Source organism: Pleurodeles waltl, chromosome 7, assembly GCF_031143425.1.
Source record: "Pleurodeles waltl isolate 20211129_DDA chromosome 7, aPleWal1.hap1.20221129, whole genome shotgun sequence".
Lineage (NCBI taxonomy): Eukaryota > Metazoa > Chordata > Amphibia > Caudata > Salamandridae > Pleurodeles > Pleurodeles waltl.
In genome coordinates, this window is record NC_090446.1 from 420,517,748 (window position 1) to 420,536,759 (window position 19,012).

The following is a 19,012-nucleotide window of genomic DNA, read 5'->3' on the forward strand; positions in this document are numbered from 1 at the left end:
GATCTGTACGAAGAAAATGGATCCTAATCTGCTGGTTTTTATTTTTTCTGTAGGTGCAGCCTTTACAGAAGCCATAACCAAAACTAGCTCCATAGCTGGTTCTAAACGACCTGGAACCAAAGGAAGCAATGGACTAGAACCAGATCTCTGATGGACTGTCTAAAAGATTACAGATGTGGTAGTTGGTGAATCGATATTACATTTTTGGCACTTTCATGGAAAGTGTTTAGATCATCCACAGGAGATATTCTTGCTGGAGGTGAGTGTCAAATTAGATGAGTATAGACCCAAAGAGGAGGTGGTATGATGAGACCCTGAGGATCTTGATCTGGAAGAAGAAATTTTTTGTCTTGAGCACGAGCATGTGTGAGATCTTCAGTGAAGAGGACAGTAACAAGATCTCAATCTTGATCATGACCTAGACCTATTGCTGCGAGGTCTGGTGTGGTAGGTATGAGATCTAGTGTGCCTTGATGTAGCTGCCATTGGTAGAGGTATCTCTGGTGGACAAGAATGAGTGGTTGGGGGGTGGTTTTGATGGTGGAATTACAGCTGGAATTGCAGCTTGTGGAGGAGGCACCGGAAAAGGAGATTCTGTCAGAGTTGGAGGAGGTGTTGATGAAATGGGAATGGTGACTGGAGAAGCCTGTCTGGATGGAGGATAGGCTCTTGAATAGAGTCAGATTCTGATGCAGGGAAGCCATTCTGCAACCTAAGTCAGAATTTGAATGTTGTCTTGATGTTGAAATTCTCGACTTTGTATGGAATATCCATGCTGATGGTGCTCTCCTCCTTGGTGTCGTATGTGGTGTTGACAATGAACCAGCTCTCGATGGAAAGTAAGTAGGAGCTTTGCCTCTTGTCGACGTCAAACAGAAACATTGTTCTTTTGCCGATTCTCCTTTTGGCTTTCCCACTGTCGGAGTCCTCAGACAGTGAGAATGGAGCATGCTCATCAGATGTCTCTCCAGTCGGGGAATCTTGTATTCTTTGGTGCTCTACTTGGCCATGGAGGCAAATCTTCTCTCGCCATCAAAATGCACCTGGAGAAGGTCTGGCAGTGACAACATGTCTTTGGGTCATGAGAGTCTGGCAAACAGAGGATACATATCCTCTGTGGCTCGATCTTTGCAATTTGTCTCCCACATTCATGCCATTTCACAAAAAGAGATGGTATTTTGCGAAAAGATAGCTATATTTCCCATCATGATTTAATTTAAGACAAAGACTAGAGTATTAGCAACTAAATTATGTATAGCAAATGGATTTTAAGATTGTGAGTAAATGCTTTCCAAGTCATTATGTTGTAGGACTAGCAAACGATTGCTAGCAAGCTGACTACGTAATGACCGCCTGAGATTTCTGCTCCATTGGCCAGCCAGGCAGACTTGAGATTTTTCCTACCCACAATAGCTAAAATTTGTAGCAGAAGTGTGGTACTACCCCAGGAAAACTTGGAGGAGGTTTGGTGAGAAATGGAAACCGTGGGGACATGCAGAGACAGCCTTGAGCGGCCTACTTCATCATCTTGGGCCATGGAAACATGGACCTGACGCACAGCTGGAAGTGTGCTGCTTTGTGGAGCTGAGGGCCTGGAGAAAGGGAGGAGGCCGAACTGAAGCCAACACTGGGAGCATTGGGGGGCCAGAGAGCCGCGTGCTATCCTAACTATGCTGTAGTGCCCAAGGTCTGGTGGGTTGGCCTCATGCTGGCAGGAAGATGTTGGGAACACTGACAAGGTGAGGACTGATGGGGGAAACCCTGCAGCCTACTGGGGCCGGACAACTGCAGCTGAGCAGGCAGGCCAGCATGCACACCCCAACAGGGAATCCCATTATTTTAAGGCACTGGGAGTCGTGTGGGCCTGGTGGGAAGGTGGATTGTTGGCCCTGGAACTAGCAGAGATAGACAACGCAATATCTGATGCCGGCCCAAGGGGAACACATTGAAGGAAGCCAAACAATTGTAGGGCAGCAAGGTGTGGTGTGAGGAGCGAAACTCAGTAGTACTACTTTGTGCGTTGGATTGCAATCTTGATGTATTTAACTGCAGGTTGATCTCTGCCTCCGTGGCCAGTCCAGCTCCACGCTGCAATCACAAAGACTGAGGCTCGTGACTGTCAGTTTGGGGGAGGGGTGCTCTTATGGCACCCAAAGTGGGAGGTGTGAATAGCTTCTAAGCTACATTAGATCGAGACCCATTCTGGGACATTACACCAACAGTGGGCAGTGGGTTGCTGTGACCTGACCATGGAACTGTTGCAATGAAGAAGTCTGAGACAAAGTCCTGGCTACAATTTGTTAAGCAGGGTGCAGATGGCTCCCTCGAGGATCAATCTCCACCACTGCAGACATCCCTGGTCTGGACATAGTAACGATAATCGTGGATGTAAAAAAAAAAGACTTAAATCCATAGATGGAAAAATTGACTCCCTTACATACTGTACAGATCACTTTCAAGAGTGTGCTGATAAAGAGAATGCAGGAATCTCCTAGGCTGAAACTAAAATTTGGGAAGTAGAGGATAAACTGAACCAATCAACCGCTACTATAGACACCCTGACCAATGAACTGAAAGCTATTTATGTCAAGAATGATGACCTGGAGCGCCGCTCGCAGACAAATAATGTGTGACTAAAGAGTATCCCTGAAGGCTATGCCTACTGCAAACATGGAACAGTTTGTCTAATCTATCATATTTTTGTTTGGCTGCCCTGCATTTTCTGACATCATCATGTGGAACAGGCACATCCCGTACATTGGCTCCCAACTTTGGAAGTACTGGTTTTAATATTTATACAGCACAACTGTAGCATGGAAAGGAAAACTGTGAAAGTCTTTCTTGATGATGCATACTGTCATGACAGCTATGGGGGGGGGGATGTGAAACAGGGACATGCAAAGAAGGAACTTCAATGTCATTATTTGGAATGTGCAAGGGGTGAATGAGCCGTGTAAAGCCAATAGAGTGCTGGCCTACATAGATAGATACAGGATTGATAATGCCATGCTTCATGAGACAATGCTCTTCGCTCTCAACCCAGATTCGTGTTGAAGTGGAGTCTGCACAGATCCGTCTCATACTTCAGAGGGGTGGGGACTTTAATACTCAGATAATTACAGTTCCAACTAGCCGCATGCTTAAATGACAATACATGACAATCAATGGTGGTGGCTGGCATTCTGGACGGGAACAAACTGTTCCTTGTGAATCTGTATGGCCACATTTAGACTAATTAAATTTCTTTGATGACTCATTATTAAAATAGTATAGTTACTGGCCTATGATTTGGTGAGGGGCTACAACACTGAATTGATACAACAGATCAGCTAACAAGGGCCACCCATGTTTCTTAAAAGGTCAGCTTGGCATTGCACCATTTCATGGAAATGATTACACTGCTGGATGTTTGGAGGCTACTACACCCGGCTGACGCTGAATACACATTTTGCTCGCCAATGCACATCACATATTCACATACAGACATTTGGTTACTGTCTGGTAGTTTTATGTCTCTAGTGCATGTTGCAGAAATACTATCTGATCATCCCTCTGTCACAACGGTATTTAATACTGATTGTCCACGTCCTAGACAACTCCCTACATTGAGGTACGGAACTAAGGTCAGGTGTTCAGGACTGAGGTACAGGAAGCCATTATTTACATTTCTTTTTTAAAAGATAAATGAAAATGCGGTTGCAGAGGTGAGCATCCTGTGTGAATTGTTTAAGGCTGACATCAGAGGGGCTTTTATTTTTATAAGTTCAGGTATTTGTAGCTCATTTTTGGGGACAACTAGCTGAATTAGAGGGGGAAGTTAAACTTTTTAAAGCAGAGTACTGCCACACTAAAGATAAGGCTGTTTTATTGAGACTGTTTTTTTGAGACAAAGACAAATTGATTGAATTTTGGGAGGCAGCAATCAGAGAAATACTATATCTGAATAAATGGGCAAGCACTTGAGTGTTTGGATAAGGAGACAGACTCAGTAGAACCCCGGCAACGCTAACCAGAACTCAAAATGAAGTGGGCCCGAATCCCTGCATTAAAAACAGTGAATGTGAACTAACAACTGAATCAAATGGCATACATCATACGTTTAAGAGTTATTATACAAAGCCATATGATTCGTCTTTGGATAAAACTGATGTGGAAATAGACACATACCTTGGAGATATCACCTTGGGCTAGGTAGATGGTGTGTTAAGGGAGCTACTTAACTCTACGCTTACACTGGAGGATATCAAACTAGCTACCATGGCTTTGCCCAGTAGTAGGTATCCTGGATGGGACAGACTAGTTATAGACTTTGGGGGCACTGAAAAACATAACCCTATCCCCCAACTATGAGGGCGGGAGTACCAGTGGTATTACTGAAGCAGGAGAGGGATCCCCAGGAATACCCTTCCTACAGACCACTCACTGATGGTGGATAACATTTTTTGCTGTCACACAGACTGTAGCCTTTTATGCAATTTCTAGTATTACTAGAGCAGGCCAGTTTTGTCCCACAGAGTTCAACAGCTTTTAACCTCCGCACTCTCATATTGGTAATGCATAGGATCGAACCAGCCTAGTCAGTGTTTGTTGTTTGCCTAGATACAGAATAGGCATTCACAAAAGTGGTCATTAATGGGTAGTGTTGCCATCAATGGGACTCTGGAAGCACTTTAGGAAAATGTTAAGCCCACTATATAATTCTCCAAAGGATAGAGTTATAATTCACCATGATTACTCAGAGCAACCGGCTTGCTATATGTGAGCGTATCATGGGGAAAGCAGGCTCACATTCTATAACGGACTCTTTATAATCTCCCTTCATGCCAATGATGTTGTGCTATATGTAAAGGACCCAGTTTGGCATGGACGCTTCGGAGGAGGAAATCTGTGCTGCAGTCTTACGCATGACCAGTGGAAAAGTGACAGAAACAGATGGTCTCCTGGCGGTGTTTTATGCAGGATACATTGACCTGTTGGCCCCTCACCTGGCTGCACTGTACCGGCAAGCGCTCAGCTTGGGTTCTTCCCCCCTCCCTGCGAGAGGCCTTCATTGCACCCCTGCTTATGTCTGGGAAACCTGCTACTGATTTGACTACATACAGGCTGTTGTTCATGTTGAACGTGGACTATAAACTTCTTAGTAAGGTCCTGGCACAGCACTTCCTACCCCACATGGTCGGTCTAATCAATACTGATCAGTCTGGATTTTTCACCGGCCACTGCACGACCCTCAACATTAGATGCCCCCTAGCGATTGTGAAAGACAGCCCAGCCTTACCGGAGTGGGCTGGCTTCATGTTTGTGGATATTGAAAAGGCTTTCAACATCCTAGACTGGAATTTCCTCCCTACAGTTATGCTCCCCATGGGGCTGGGACATCACTTTGTAGACTGGATTTTCTTACTATATGAAAGCCCGCTGCTGGGGAATGGGACGGGATGGATGAACTCCGGACAATGCAGAGTGGGAGGGGGCACCCAGTAGGGGTTCCCATTGTCTCCCATGCTTTTCCCAGAACTCCTGGACGGCAATGTTGGGGCAGCGATGACAGCTTTTTGGACGAGTGTAGGGTTTTGTAAGATTTTGCCTTTATCAGTAGTAGGCTACATAGCCATCCCTAAGATGGTGGCGTTATCCCGCCTGTTGTACTATTTTGCGGTCCTCCATTTAGTGGTGCCATGGAATACCTTCCAGGAGTTGAACTCGATTCTGATCGATTAGATATATTGTATTGGCTAAGCTTCAATGGGCGACCATAGACGATGGAATGAACGCCCCGACTTTCAATCCTACTACTTGGCATCTGCAACCACAGTGAAGTACTGGCTGGTTCTGGGGACCAGGGACCCCAGGAATGATGGGCTTGCCTGGTCCACCTGATACCCTCTTGTGGACCCTTTTGCTTAATCTCTGCGTACGCCCTGCTGTGTGGCATTACGTAGCAATATTTTGGGCATGTTAGACTAGGGTGCTTGATCAGTCGCTGCTGAGAGCCCCATATTCCCCAGATGTCCCACTTGAGCCTTCATTGCGCAGATCAGAGGGGGTCGGTGGGGTTTTGCTTAAGCACCAGTTGGCGCATTTTAAAAGGATGTCGTGCTACGAACCTTTGAGGATTTAAGTGCGGAGTTCAACCTCCTCACCAGGCAGTTTCTGTTAGATGGTATCCTAGCTGCGATGGCACAAGATCTGGGGTTAGGCGGGTGGGCACAGCACTGGCTGCTTCACATGCGTCAAGTCTTATGCAATGCCACTAATACACGTAGTCTAGTTTCATGGCTATATGGAGCACTGCATGCGGATGTCCTCACACAACTGCGGGAATCGTGGGAAGCTGATAGGTACTGGATTAAGATGTGGGAGGCTGCGCCCAAAATCTCCAGTAATGCCTGTCTCAAACTCATACATTTTTGTTGTGCACCCTCACGCACCTGAAGCTTAGCATCTATTTCCTGCCTGCCTAAACTGCATGCCTGCTATGTCATACTGTTCCGGGTGATCTTCTCCATATGCTGTGGGGTTGTGCTCATTTGGCCTCTTACTGATCTGAGGTAGTATACCACCTGACTGAGGCTAAGGGTCTCTCCCTGAGCCCCTCATTCCACTCCTGCCTACTATGCCTTTATCCTCAGCCTGCTAAACACAAAATCACACTCATATTCATCAACTTAGCCCAGATAGTTGCCAAATGTTGAATTCCAATGCACTGGAAACATGCTGCGGGGTCTCAGATTGAGGGATGCAGTGTGGACTACTATGCTGAGCAGATTGGGAGGGCAGAGCCTTTCTCTTAGAGGTGTGTCAAGGAAGGAGCCCCATAGAATCTGCTTGTACCTCCAATACGATACTGGCTGACCTGTGAAGGAAAAGGGGGAGAGAATGATACTTTCTCTGAATGGGAGTCCAACGGGTGAGTTATTGTGATTACCTTTTTTGTGGAGGCCCCCTAGTGGATGGTGGAATGGGTGGCTCCCTTACTGGCTGTCGAGTCCACTGATTCAATAAATATGGTGACCACTAGGAGGGAGAGACCAACACTGGGTAGGCTTACGTGCTGGCCTCGCCTATACTTTAATCCAGTTCTGAATTGAAGGGGGGGGGGGGTGCTGCATGAAAAGGGGAGGTTTAGAGGGAGGATGGGCGGCTCTTGTCAGCAGCCAGTGTTTTACCTGTTATCCCAACACTGACTGGTTGGTGCTTCTTAAGTCCTAATGCATTTGTGAGTGATAATGATATGTGCACACAGGACTGTGCCTTTGAGTGCCTAATATTATTTTCCTTGAGTGCCATGAAAGCCTGGAATTCTAGCCTGTGGTTATACAACCTATTTTGCTGACCATGTATGTATTTTGCATGAAACTTGCTCAACCACTGTATGTTTATGGAGATCATGATAATTGAAATTTGGATTAAAACAAAGTGACGGACCTTGCCCTTAATCTGAACCCTATACTGAGGGAGGCAGTATTATTTGGTGGATTCTCCACCCTCGCAGTAAACTGGCCTAAATGAATGATCTCACTGGTGGCCAACGTGGATGCCCCGACTGCGGAGTTCCACTTGTCTTGCTCCGATGATGGGCTGAGATACTTAGGGACAAATATAACCAGAGACACAACAGAATTAGTCCAGAACAACTTTGGGGTCACTTTAGAATCCCAAAACAACCAGGGTGGAATTGCCTTTGTTGAAAATGGGGAGTGTTTCTATCATTAAAATGATTGCTTTGCCACACTTTCTATGTATGATTATAAACAGTTTTTTAAAACAACTAAGGCAGGACCTCCTTAAATTGATATAGGATGACGGACAGCCTCGAGTGCGCTGGAAGATCTTGACGAGACCACTGATGGTGGATAAATGCAGGGTCCTGATTTTACCCTGTACTACCTGGTTGCTCTACATTAAATACAGGATCAATTATATTTCATGCTTGGACATGTCTAAATCAATCGTTCTATCTGTCGTACAAGACAACTACTCAGCACAGTCAGGGATCCCTCACAACCTTGAACAAACTTCTTAGATACTGGAGTAAGGATGGAGACAGTCTGCTCTGTGTTAGCAAAAAATGCCCGATCAGCAGATTCAACAACAAGGCGAGCTCCAATACCACACCTCACCACACATTAATGAATCCAGTGGTTCATTCTTAACAAGAAAACAAGGAAAGAAACAGAAATACAAGAAAAGAGGAGGCCGTTCTGCACTGGAAATAAAGACATAATAGCCTTTGTGTCAAATTCCAGGCTTTATGTGATGATGTTCCCAACCTTCCATGCAAGTCTGAAATGCTGACAAAGTATATAAAAAGGAAGGAAAGAAGGGGCACTGTATTCTTTTTAGGTTGAGCGCGCAAGTGCTCTGACGTGTTATCTATATGTGGGCTTTTAACTACGCCCATTACTATCGTTCGTTCATGGGCCTACCTTTCAAAAATCATTTATTATAATTGGTAAATGCTTTACGTTTATCCCTCCTTGGGGCAGTTTTGTTACCATCTTGGCCTTCGACCCCGTTACAAGGATAACTGCACGTTTTCCGATATGTTTGACTGCGATGGAACTTTTTTTCCTTGTGTCTCTCCTCACGCTCATGGCGGCCATGGCACTTTGAATTGGCTTGCATATGTCAACCATTTTACTTTTCATTTTCAATTTATGTGGCAAGAAAAGTACAGTCAGGAATTTACAACACTAATAGCTTTAACACGAGCGAACGTGAGACCCATTGCATAGTAAATGCTTGTTATACAGGGAGTGCAGAATTATTAGGCAAATGAGTATTTTGACCACATCATCCTCTTTATGCATGTTGTCTTACTCCAAGCTGTATAGGCTCGAAAGCCTACTACCAATTAAGCATATTAGGTGATGTGCATCTCTGTAATGAGAAGGGGTGTGGTCTAATGACATCAACACCCTATATCAGGTGTGCATAATTATTAGGCAACTTCCTTTCCTTTGGCAAAATGGGTCAAAAGAAGGACTTGACAGGCTCAGAAAAGTCAAAAATAGTGAGATATCTTGCAGAGGGATGCAGCACTCTTAAAATTGCAAAGCTTCTGAAGCGTGATCATCGAACAATCAAGCGTTTCATTCAAAATAGTCAACAGGATCGCAAGAAGCGTGTGGAAAAACCAAGGCGCAAAATAACTGCCCATGAACTGAGAAAAGTCAAGCGTGCAGCTGCCACGATGCCACTTGCCACCAGTTTGGCCATATTTCAGAGCTGCAACATCACTGGAGTGCCCAAAAGCACAAGGTGTGCAATACTCAGAGACATGGCCAAGGTAAGAAAGGCTGAAAGACGACCACCACTGAACAAGACACACAAGCTGAAACGTCAAGACTGGGCCAAGAAATATCTCAAGACTGATTTTTCTAAGGTTTTATGGACTGATGAAATGAGAGTGAGTCTTGATGGGCCAGATGGATGGGCCCGTGGCTGGATTGGTAAAGGGCAGAGAGCTCCAGTCCGACTCAGACGCCAGCAAGGTGGAGGTGGAGTACTGGTTTGGGCTGGTATCATCAAAGATGAGCTTGTGGGGCCTTTTCGGGTTGAGGATGGAGTCAAGCTCAACTCCCAGTCCTACTGCCAGTTCCTGGAAGACACCTTCTTCAAGCAGTGGTACAGGAAGAAGTCTGCATCCTTCAAGAAAAACATGATTTTCATGCAGGACAATGCTCCATCACACGCGTCCAAGTATTCCACAGCGTGGCTGGCAAGAAAGGGTATAAAAGAAGGAAATCTAATGACATGGCCTCCTTGTTCACCTGATCTGAACCCCATTGAGAACCTGTGGTCCATCATCAAATGTGAGATTTACAAGGAGGGAAAACAGTACACCTCTCTGAACAGTGTCTGGGAGGCTGTGGTTGCTGCTGCACGCAATGTTGATGATGAACAGATCAAAACACTGACAGAATCCATGGATGGCAGGCTTTTGAGTGTCCTTGCAAAGAAAGGTGGCTATATTGGTCACTGATTTGTTTTTGTTTTGTTTTTGAATGTCAGAAATGTATATTTGTGAATGTTGAGATGTTATATTGGTTTCACTGGTAATAATTAATAATTGAAATGGGTATATATATTTTTTTGTTAAGTTGCCTAATAATTATGCACAGTGATAGTCACCTGCACACACAGATATCCCCCTAACATAGCTAAAACTAAAAACAAACTAAAAACTACTTCCAAAAATATTCAGTTTTGATATTAATGAGTTTTTTGGGTTCATTGAGAACATGGTTGTTGTTCAATAATCAAATTAATCCTCAAAAATACAACTTGCCTAATAATTCTGCACTCTCTGTATACTGGCATGTTTTCGTCACTGCTAAACACACTAGACAAAGCTCGACTTCAGTGGCAAATGTCCCGGGAAGAGCAGATCTCAGACAAAAGCTGGACCCGGTGTTGTGCAAAGATCAGATATCCCATTCACATATAAACAAACTGATAAACTTTAAATATTTACGTCTAACCTGCTATAATCCAGACGTATGTCGAAGTCTGGATCACAGGCCGGCATCTAAGAGACAGGGTTTTTAAACTGCTTCATTCACACAGTCAAGGTCATTCCTCAGACTGGGAACTATTGCGAATGCACTTTCGAAAAAATAAACATAATGGCAGAGTTGCAATTGGACCCTGTGCCTTAGACAGCACTGCTGAGAGATGCATCCCAGATACTAGCCTCTTGTCATAAATGTGTTACTTTAATTCTACTACTAGCCACGCATAGGGTGTCAATGGTATGGATACAATTAAACAATGGTAATTGGATATTGTGCGTTGTTGTGACCAGGTGGAATTATTTAGTGGGTTACAGCATCCCAGAGAAGGCACCAAGATTTCTGGTCACTCTTCCAAGCATATCTGATGTCACAGATAGATGAGGACGAGGCAGGCAATGCAGGTCTGAAGATAAATAGACCTTTCTCAACGAACACAGAGGATAACTCCAAGAAGAAAACGTAATGGAATTAAAGAAGTGAAGTGATAAATGATAGAGTAAATGTGTGCATATTGTCTTCAATCAAGATGCGCTCTAGTCATCCTTAAAATGTATGATAATATTGGAACAATACTGTGATGCTGCAATATATGTTGTATCTGTTGGAAAAAATAAAAACAAAATTTCTTTTAAATTAAAAAAAATATATTATTTCCATATCAGTTCTAATGAATGCTAATCTCAGTGAGGGGCTGAAAACAGGAATGAGTACACTGTTCTAGGAGATAGTGATCAAAAACTCAAACTAGGGTGCAGCACTCTTCCTCTCTAGAAGAGGTTCCCTCTTCTAAGTGCAGTTTTTAGACATTTTATATGCCTGGAGTGCACAAACTATTTTTGTACTAAAATAACTAAAGTAACATCTTCAAAATTTGGGCAGCCATAACTGAATGGTGGCTAAATCTAGAGGGTGATGTGGGGATCTGAAGCTCAGTAGCAATGTTTTGGAGAATTCAAATCAGGTGTAGCTAACAGGTAGCACACAGGGCATGTGAAAAGTTTGAATGGGGATTCAAACACATTTTAGAGGATTTCCTTGCCACTTGGATAATTAAGCTCACAACGGTTAATTGCCAGTAAAATAATCTAAAGCATAAAACTAACATGCGTTTCTTTAAAGATCTTTTTTTTTTTTAAAAAACACTAGGGAAAAATCTGATTTAAGTTATGTGCCTTTGTCTATTTCTACAATACAACCCCTGTATTCTGGAACAAATCTAGTTAAAAGAAACCAATGAATTCAGTCCTGTCTGAAAGTCAAAATAATTACTTCATCACTAACAAGCACACTTTTTGTATCATCAATCCATAACCGTCACTAAGTGATTAGTCCATACATTCTAAAATCCAGTCTCAAATCGTCCTTAATGTCGAAGGCAGATAGAGGAGATACTCCACACTCCCCCAAAAATTCGATTCAGCATGCAGCACGATATAGATCTCACTGTCGTCAACCATTTACTCTCTGAATTCAAGGGTTTTCCTGCTCTTCTTGCTCATCCTTGTCTCCATTACAGACACCTCTGAGAAACTCTTTGAAAATAATTGCCTTTTCTATGAGTTTATGCAATTGTTTTTAAAGATCCATTACTTCGCAATAAGCCTTTTATTGCAACAAAACTGTTTATAAAAAATGATTCCTTCACACATCTCTCATTCATTAGACAGTGCTGTACACCTTTCACTAGACAGGACATGTGTTGGCTGCCCCCCTCTGGGCATCCAGTCCATCGTACCTTGTGGCTGAAGGTGTTAGGAGAGTACCCTTCATAATAATCTGACTGTGCTCAGTACCTGTAGCATCAAGTGTGTCTGGGAAACCATGCAAAGGGTTCGTGGGGTAGGAGCCCTGCAGCCTCTCGGGTGTTTCATCGATTGGGACTCTAGGAGGGAGTTCTGGAGGCAACATTTCCGTGGAGCCGAAGTGGGAAGCAGTTATGGACACTGAACTGGGGGACACAGAGGCAGAAGGTCGATCTGACAGACCACCATAGGCACCTGAGAGGGAGAAAGACACATTTTTAGAAACACAGAAGCAGACACACAGAGATAGGTAGTTCCTCAGAGAAGCAGTTACAGGAAACTTAGGAAAGACATGCAGATATTAAGGAACATTCAGCCATATGTTTTGAGAATTCATTATACCTCCTGTGGAAAGAGTTATACAAGTTGTTAAGGGACACAGGTGTCACAAGCTTGTTTCTCCCCCGGTAGTACCCAGTTACTTCAGGCAGCCTATTAGCCCAGAGAAATGGTTCATTATGATAATACAGCATCAACAAACCCTGGACAGAAACACACCAAATGTAGCTCTCAGGTTAGGTTTGGTTCAGAGCATTCTTGATGAAGCACATTACTCTGCCAGCTACACCATACTTTTCCTCTGCACACAGTAGATGTGATTGTTTTACCATAATTAAAAAAGGCTAGCACTATTCCAAATAAAAGACGAGCTTGGAAACTTCTGCATACACCTACACAAAAGAAACAGACAAATATATCACACAAAATCTGCAAAGTTATAAAAGATGTCTTAAAATCTATTTCCTTTCTGATATTGTTGACTGTGTACAGTTGTAGGCTCTGCTTACTGATGTAACCTTACTGACATACAAATGTGATAAATAAGACATTTTAGCATAAAATGTTCGGAGAGTGGATACATCAGCTAAGTACATTCAAAGTGGGCTGCTTGTCAGTATTCCTCTGCAAATACATCTTTATGATCAACAGCACCCTGTACTAACCTATCTGAACCCAAATTTGCTCCTGAAAAAATTTCATGAATATCTAATTAACAGTTTAAAACATGCACTGAAGCATCTGATGTGCAAGAAAGTGGCGAAAATGTTTTTTTAAAGAATGTAGGAACAAATGCGTACCTCTAGCCTTACACTGAAATGTGAGAAAAGGAGTTCTGTCTAAGACTCCAAGTTTTCCCCTACCAGCGATGCACTCTACTAGCAGTTGCCACAAAGTCAATTCTGTTTTTCTACAGGGAAATAAGTGTTAAATTTGTTTCCCATTTCTCAACATTACCTTGCAGAAGAGGTTGAGGGGGTAGAATTTGTCTACTTATATAGAGTGTGCCCATTTCAAGATAATTTTCAGAGTTTTGTGACCTACTCTAGCATCTGCCTGCATCTCTGAATCTAAACAATAGTGCCTTGCGGCTCGATTTCTATGTACCTGTCTTGTAGATAACTGCACTTGGTATATTTCTAATTCAAGCTGTTGTGGCTGCTTTTCCTCTGGAAGAGTGAGCCTTAAGCTTCCCTCAAAGAGGTTTGTTTGCTAATTGACAGCATGACATGATAAAGGCTACCATTCATCTAGTAATACATTGTCTGGATGTGGCTCGACCTTGCCTGACTTGGCTATATTTAAACAGTTCCTTCAATGTTCTCAGGCCCTTTGTGCTGTCAAGATAGAAGTGAAAGACTTGTTTTGCTGTGGTGGATAGATTGGGAAATAAAGTACACAGAGAACAGTTTGATTCTTATGAAAGTCTAACAACGTTTGAGAGGAATGATGAAGGATGGGTTCTCTATCATCCTACTGGAGCGGAAAACAATGTAAGGCTTGATGGCTGATAAACCTAGCAACTCGCTCACTCTCCGGGTTAAGTCAGAGGTTATGGCAACTAGGAAAACTCTTTTACAGGAGAAGTGCTGCAATGTGCCCATGAATGCCGGTTCAAAAGGGGAGCTCATTAGTTTTGACAGAACATTTAACTGTCATGCTTAAAAAAAAAAACAAAAGAGGTCTAATAGGAGGTAAAACAGAGTCCTTCCAAAAAATCTTTAATGGCAAAGTATTTTAATAATGACAGTTGATCTAGAGATTTATTATGTAGGCTGTAAAATCAGCCTGATTCATTTTTATTGATGGGAATTGAAGCTTGGTTTTTGGGCTAAATGAAGCAGGTAAATTAATAAAACCATTGGAATATGGTCATTACCCTTAAACCATATGCAGAATATTTTCTATTTCATGGAACCACATTCTTTTATAGAGACATTTAATATATTGAAACAAGCTGGTGGAAGATTCAAGTGACTATACGGTCTGACTTCAGGAGGCACGCTGCCACATTCAATGATGTTGACGTTGGGTGTTGAATTTGCCCCTAAAGTCGGTTTCAGCAAATCTGGCTTGCACAGAAGTCTCCTGAGTGGCTCCAAGACAAATGCAGAAAGTCCAGATACCACTACTGCCTCAGCCAGTTTGGCGCCATTAATATAATTTTCACTGGCGATCTCAGCAGTTTCAGTATTACTGAGGGGCTGAGCGGGATGGCTGGAAAGCGTAAAGAAATGGAATTTACCAAATTATGAAAAAGGCATTTACTGGAGATCCCAATTATGATAGTGTAGATATGACGTGTCAGCATTTTCTGGCGTTTGCCATTGCAAAGAGGTCAATGATAGGTGTTCCACACTATTTAAAGAAGTAGTTAGCAACACGGTCATCCAAGACCCAGCAAAAGGCTGTGCCCTGCTTCATTGACCCTGTGTATGCACAGCTGTTAGCATCAGTTCCCTGGCCAGAGTCCAGTGGCAGATTGTTTGTTCTCCCATGGAAAGCAGTCTCGACCTGATGCCTCCTTGTCTGTTCAGATAAGGTCTGATTGTGATATTGTGTGTTATCTGTATCGTTAATTTCTTTTGCAGGGATGGCAGAAAAACCTTGTGGGCTTGTATGCAGTTTTGAATTCCAGAGAATGCAAATATAGGAAGCCAGATAATCTAGAAGGTTGGCAATTTGTCTTGGGTTGGAGGTGCTCTGCAGGAGACAGTGTTTGTCCTAGATAGATGACACTCTGAAGGAAACACTCTGTTTTCACATGGTGTCCATCATCTCCTGTAAGATAGTAGTACAAAGATTACATTTTTGATGGCTGATCTGAGTACCCAGCCTGTGCAGTAGCTCCAAAGTTGTTACAAAACACATCTTAACCTTTTCCTGACAGATTTTACCAACCAGTCGTCCAGGTAAGGATAGATGAAAATTCCTTTTCCCCGCAGGTGGGCTGCTACTACTGCCATACATTTTGAGATTATGAAAGGAGACAACTTAGTCCGAAGCATAGAACTACACATTTATTGAAATTGTTCTCCACAACAAATCAAAAGGAACCTTCTATGAAGCTTCATTACTAAAATGTGAAAATGCACATCTTGCAAATCTATTCCACACATACATTTCATATACCATAGATGCGGACAGATCGGATGCAAGATGAACATCTGAAACTTTCTTTCTGGATAAACTCTAGTATCATTTGTATTCCTCATTTTGGCCATTTTCAGTACCAGGAAATGCCAAGAGTAAACTCCTTGGTCTTCAAAATGAGGAAACTGGCTTGATCACATGTTTTTCTTAAAAGGATGGTGATATCTTTCCTGAGGATGGGCATCCAATGCTTCAGTGTTGGTTTTGGAGGAACTGGCAGTGGAATGGCCTTAAAATATAGAAAGTATTCATGAGGTACAATATTTAGTACCCATTTGTCTCATATGATTAAAGTCGAACCTGCCAGATGTAAACATACTGAGGGATTGGGATGTGGGGAGAATGGGTGGGGGGGGGGGGGTGAATGTTTGAGGTCATCACAGCCTATTACCAGAGGAATAAGAAACAACCATCACAATGCAGGCATTACCACGAAATACCTTTGCAACAAAGCCATTACAACACAGCTACCATTACCATACATGCCATTACCAAGCTTTTCGAATTCTGGGTTAGTATTTTCATGAGTATTTGGTTTGCTTTTTTTTTTTTTTTTTTTAAAACACAAAGTTATTGTTGTTTATTATACATTACACTTATACACACACCCACACCCACACACATACCCATCCACACACAATATAATAATAGTATTATGTTTTACATTTAATAAGGAAGCAACACACATCCATAGGTCCAAGATGTGAGGGTTTATAGGGGTAGTGGGTGCGGAAGTATATTAATCCTCAGGTATTCATTTTAATATCCGAGTGGTAACATTAAATACATTATTGGTATGATCAAAAATAATTTAAATGTATTTTAAAGGCTGTAATAAACAACTTTAGGCACGGGAAGTGAGGGTTACAGGGGTTTTGTGTGGGAAAGTGTGTTAATACTCGGGTATTGTTTTTTAAAACTTGAGTATTACTTTTTAATTCACCTTAAATTATATAAAAATATATACACATTTTCAAAGGGTGTAAAATACAGGATTAGGCACGGCATGTGAGGGGTATAGGAGTACTGGGTTGGGGAATGCATTAATGCTCAGGTAATAATTTGAATACCCAAGTATTAATGTATAAATAATATTACATGTAGATACAATTCTTTATATAATTTTCTAAAATCTTTTAAAAAGGTGAAAAATACACCTTTAGGCATGAGTTGTGAGGGATATAAGGGTATTGGGAGGGGGAGTGTATTTATATGCGGGTATTAATTTTAATACCTGGGTATTAATTTATAATTATTAAATATAGATAACATTATTTTTACATTATCTTAAATGTTTTAAAGGGGTGAAACACACAGACCTTTAGGTAAGGGACACGAGGAATATAGTGGTTTTGGGTGGGTAAGTGTATTAATATTTAGATATTGATTTTAATACCAGAGTATTAATTCATGAGTAATAAATACAGAGAAAAATGAATTATAAAATGGTCTAACAGTTTTTCTTAAATGTGTAAATCACAGCTTTCGGCAGGGGATGTGATGAATATAGGGGTATTGGGTGGGGACGCGTATTAATACTCAGGTATTAATTTTAACACCCGAATTTATAAACATTACCTTCTATTTTAGTAATGTAAAATATTTACAAAATATACTGGATGGTAAACACGACTTTCTAAAATAATTTCATATAAAAGAAATAAAATGCAAAATACAAACACCACTCAAAAAATATGCTTTTAAAAAAAATGTATCCACAGATAAAATAGAGAAAGCAAGTTTTTATATTTTAAAAAATAGCAAACATTTTTTAAAAATCTCCCAAAAATGTACAATAAATACGTGCATAAACTGGGAGCGGAGCTTGCCGAGCTGAAAGATGGCTGCGCAGTAGCGGAGCTCTGCCGGCTACCTTATGACCCTTCAAAATCTTTGGACAACGCCCGGTCTCTCGGACTCCCTGGGGGGGGCGACCGATGCACAGACTGCAGGGGAGAAGATTTGTTCGTCGGAAGGCTCCGGTGGGACCCGGTGTGGGCACCGGGCCGCGAGGAAGTTCTGGGCGCACGGGCTGGGGCCGGACGACCGGGACCTAGAGACGGCATGACGGCACTGGTGCCCACTTGCAGACGCGTAGCGGGAAAGTTCCTGTGGCGCGTTGTTGCGGGCCCGGCTGCGCCCGGTGCAGGAGTGGGGGCGGCCCTGGTCGGCGCGTCGGAACTGCGGAGGACCCCGAGCAGCGCTGGTGGCGCGCATCAGCGCTCCTCTTTCAGGTCAACGGCGCAGTGGAGCCGACAAGCGGCGTAAAGGCCTGGAGGTGAGACCAAGCGGCAAAGCGGAGAGTAGCGTGGAAACCTACCGCTCTCTCAGTCAGCAGGGCCAGATTGGACTGCCCGGAGCGAACATGGCTGCAATAAGACCAATGGTGACATCATAGAGCTTACCAGCACAACTTAGTGCGCGTACACAAAATTTAATGAAGGAGGGCCCCTGGGTGTGCTGATTCCGGCGCGCTGGCTGTTGCCGGACCGTAGGCGGGTCGCGCCGACTTTGGTGACCAGCGGGAAGGCACCGGCTGAAGTGTGTCGCGTCTTGGGTGAGCTGATCCGGTACTGGACCTCGGATCGGTGGTGCTGACCTGTGAAGGGGCCCTCAACGGTGTGAGATCACGGGGCCTCCAATACTGGAAAATACAGCAAGTAAATTAGCTGGGAACGAGAGGCGGCCCGCGCGGAAAAGACACAAATTCTTGCCACCAAGGGAAAACATGACAAAGCCCAGCCTTGAGTCAGACAGGGGAAGGTGCAGAAGCTGGATCGGAGAGGTCCCCAGAAGTCCCAGCTCATGAGAAGCAAGACCTACAACACATTCTAACGGCTATGCAACAAAGTCTAACCCAAATAGACGGTAAAATCGACTCTCTATCATATCATGTGGACAGAATGTCGGAAAGACTAGATAAGCAGACGGAGCGTTTAGATCAGGTGGAGAGGCGTGTATCGGCAGTGGAGGATGGACAAACTGCACTAGCATCCGGACAACTAAAAGTGAACACGGAGCTGGATACCCTTAAACATAAAATGGACGATCTGAAGTCCCGCTCTCGAAGAAACAACCTTCGTATTGTGGGATTAGCGGAGTCTATATCGATCACAAACATGGAGAATTTTGTTGAGAGCCTGCTGATACAACTGCTGGGGCGGGACACCTTCTCAGCGTTCTTCGTGGTGGAACGAGCACATAAGTCGCTGGCGGTCCGGCCTCCACCTCGTCCGGTGATAGCGCGACTGTTGAACT

General features: G+C 43.2%; 1 protein-coding gene across 2 annotated transcripts in view; it reads right to left on the bottom strand.

Annotated features, from left to right (window-relative positions):
- Positions 1-19,012, bottom strand: part of SH2B1 (SH2B adaptor protein 1) — a 768,701-nt gene that overhangs the window by 290,679 nt on the left and 459,010 nt on the right. For both annotated transcript variants that reach the window (XM_069243917.1, XM_069243919.1), the window contains exon 6: positions 12,314-12,517. In XM_069243917.1, the coding sequence (XP_069100018.1) occupies positions 12,314-12,517 (204 nt within the window). The remainder of the gene's footprint in view (positions 1-12,313; positions 12,518-19,012) is intronic.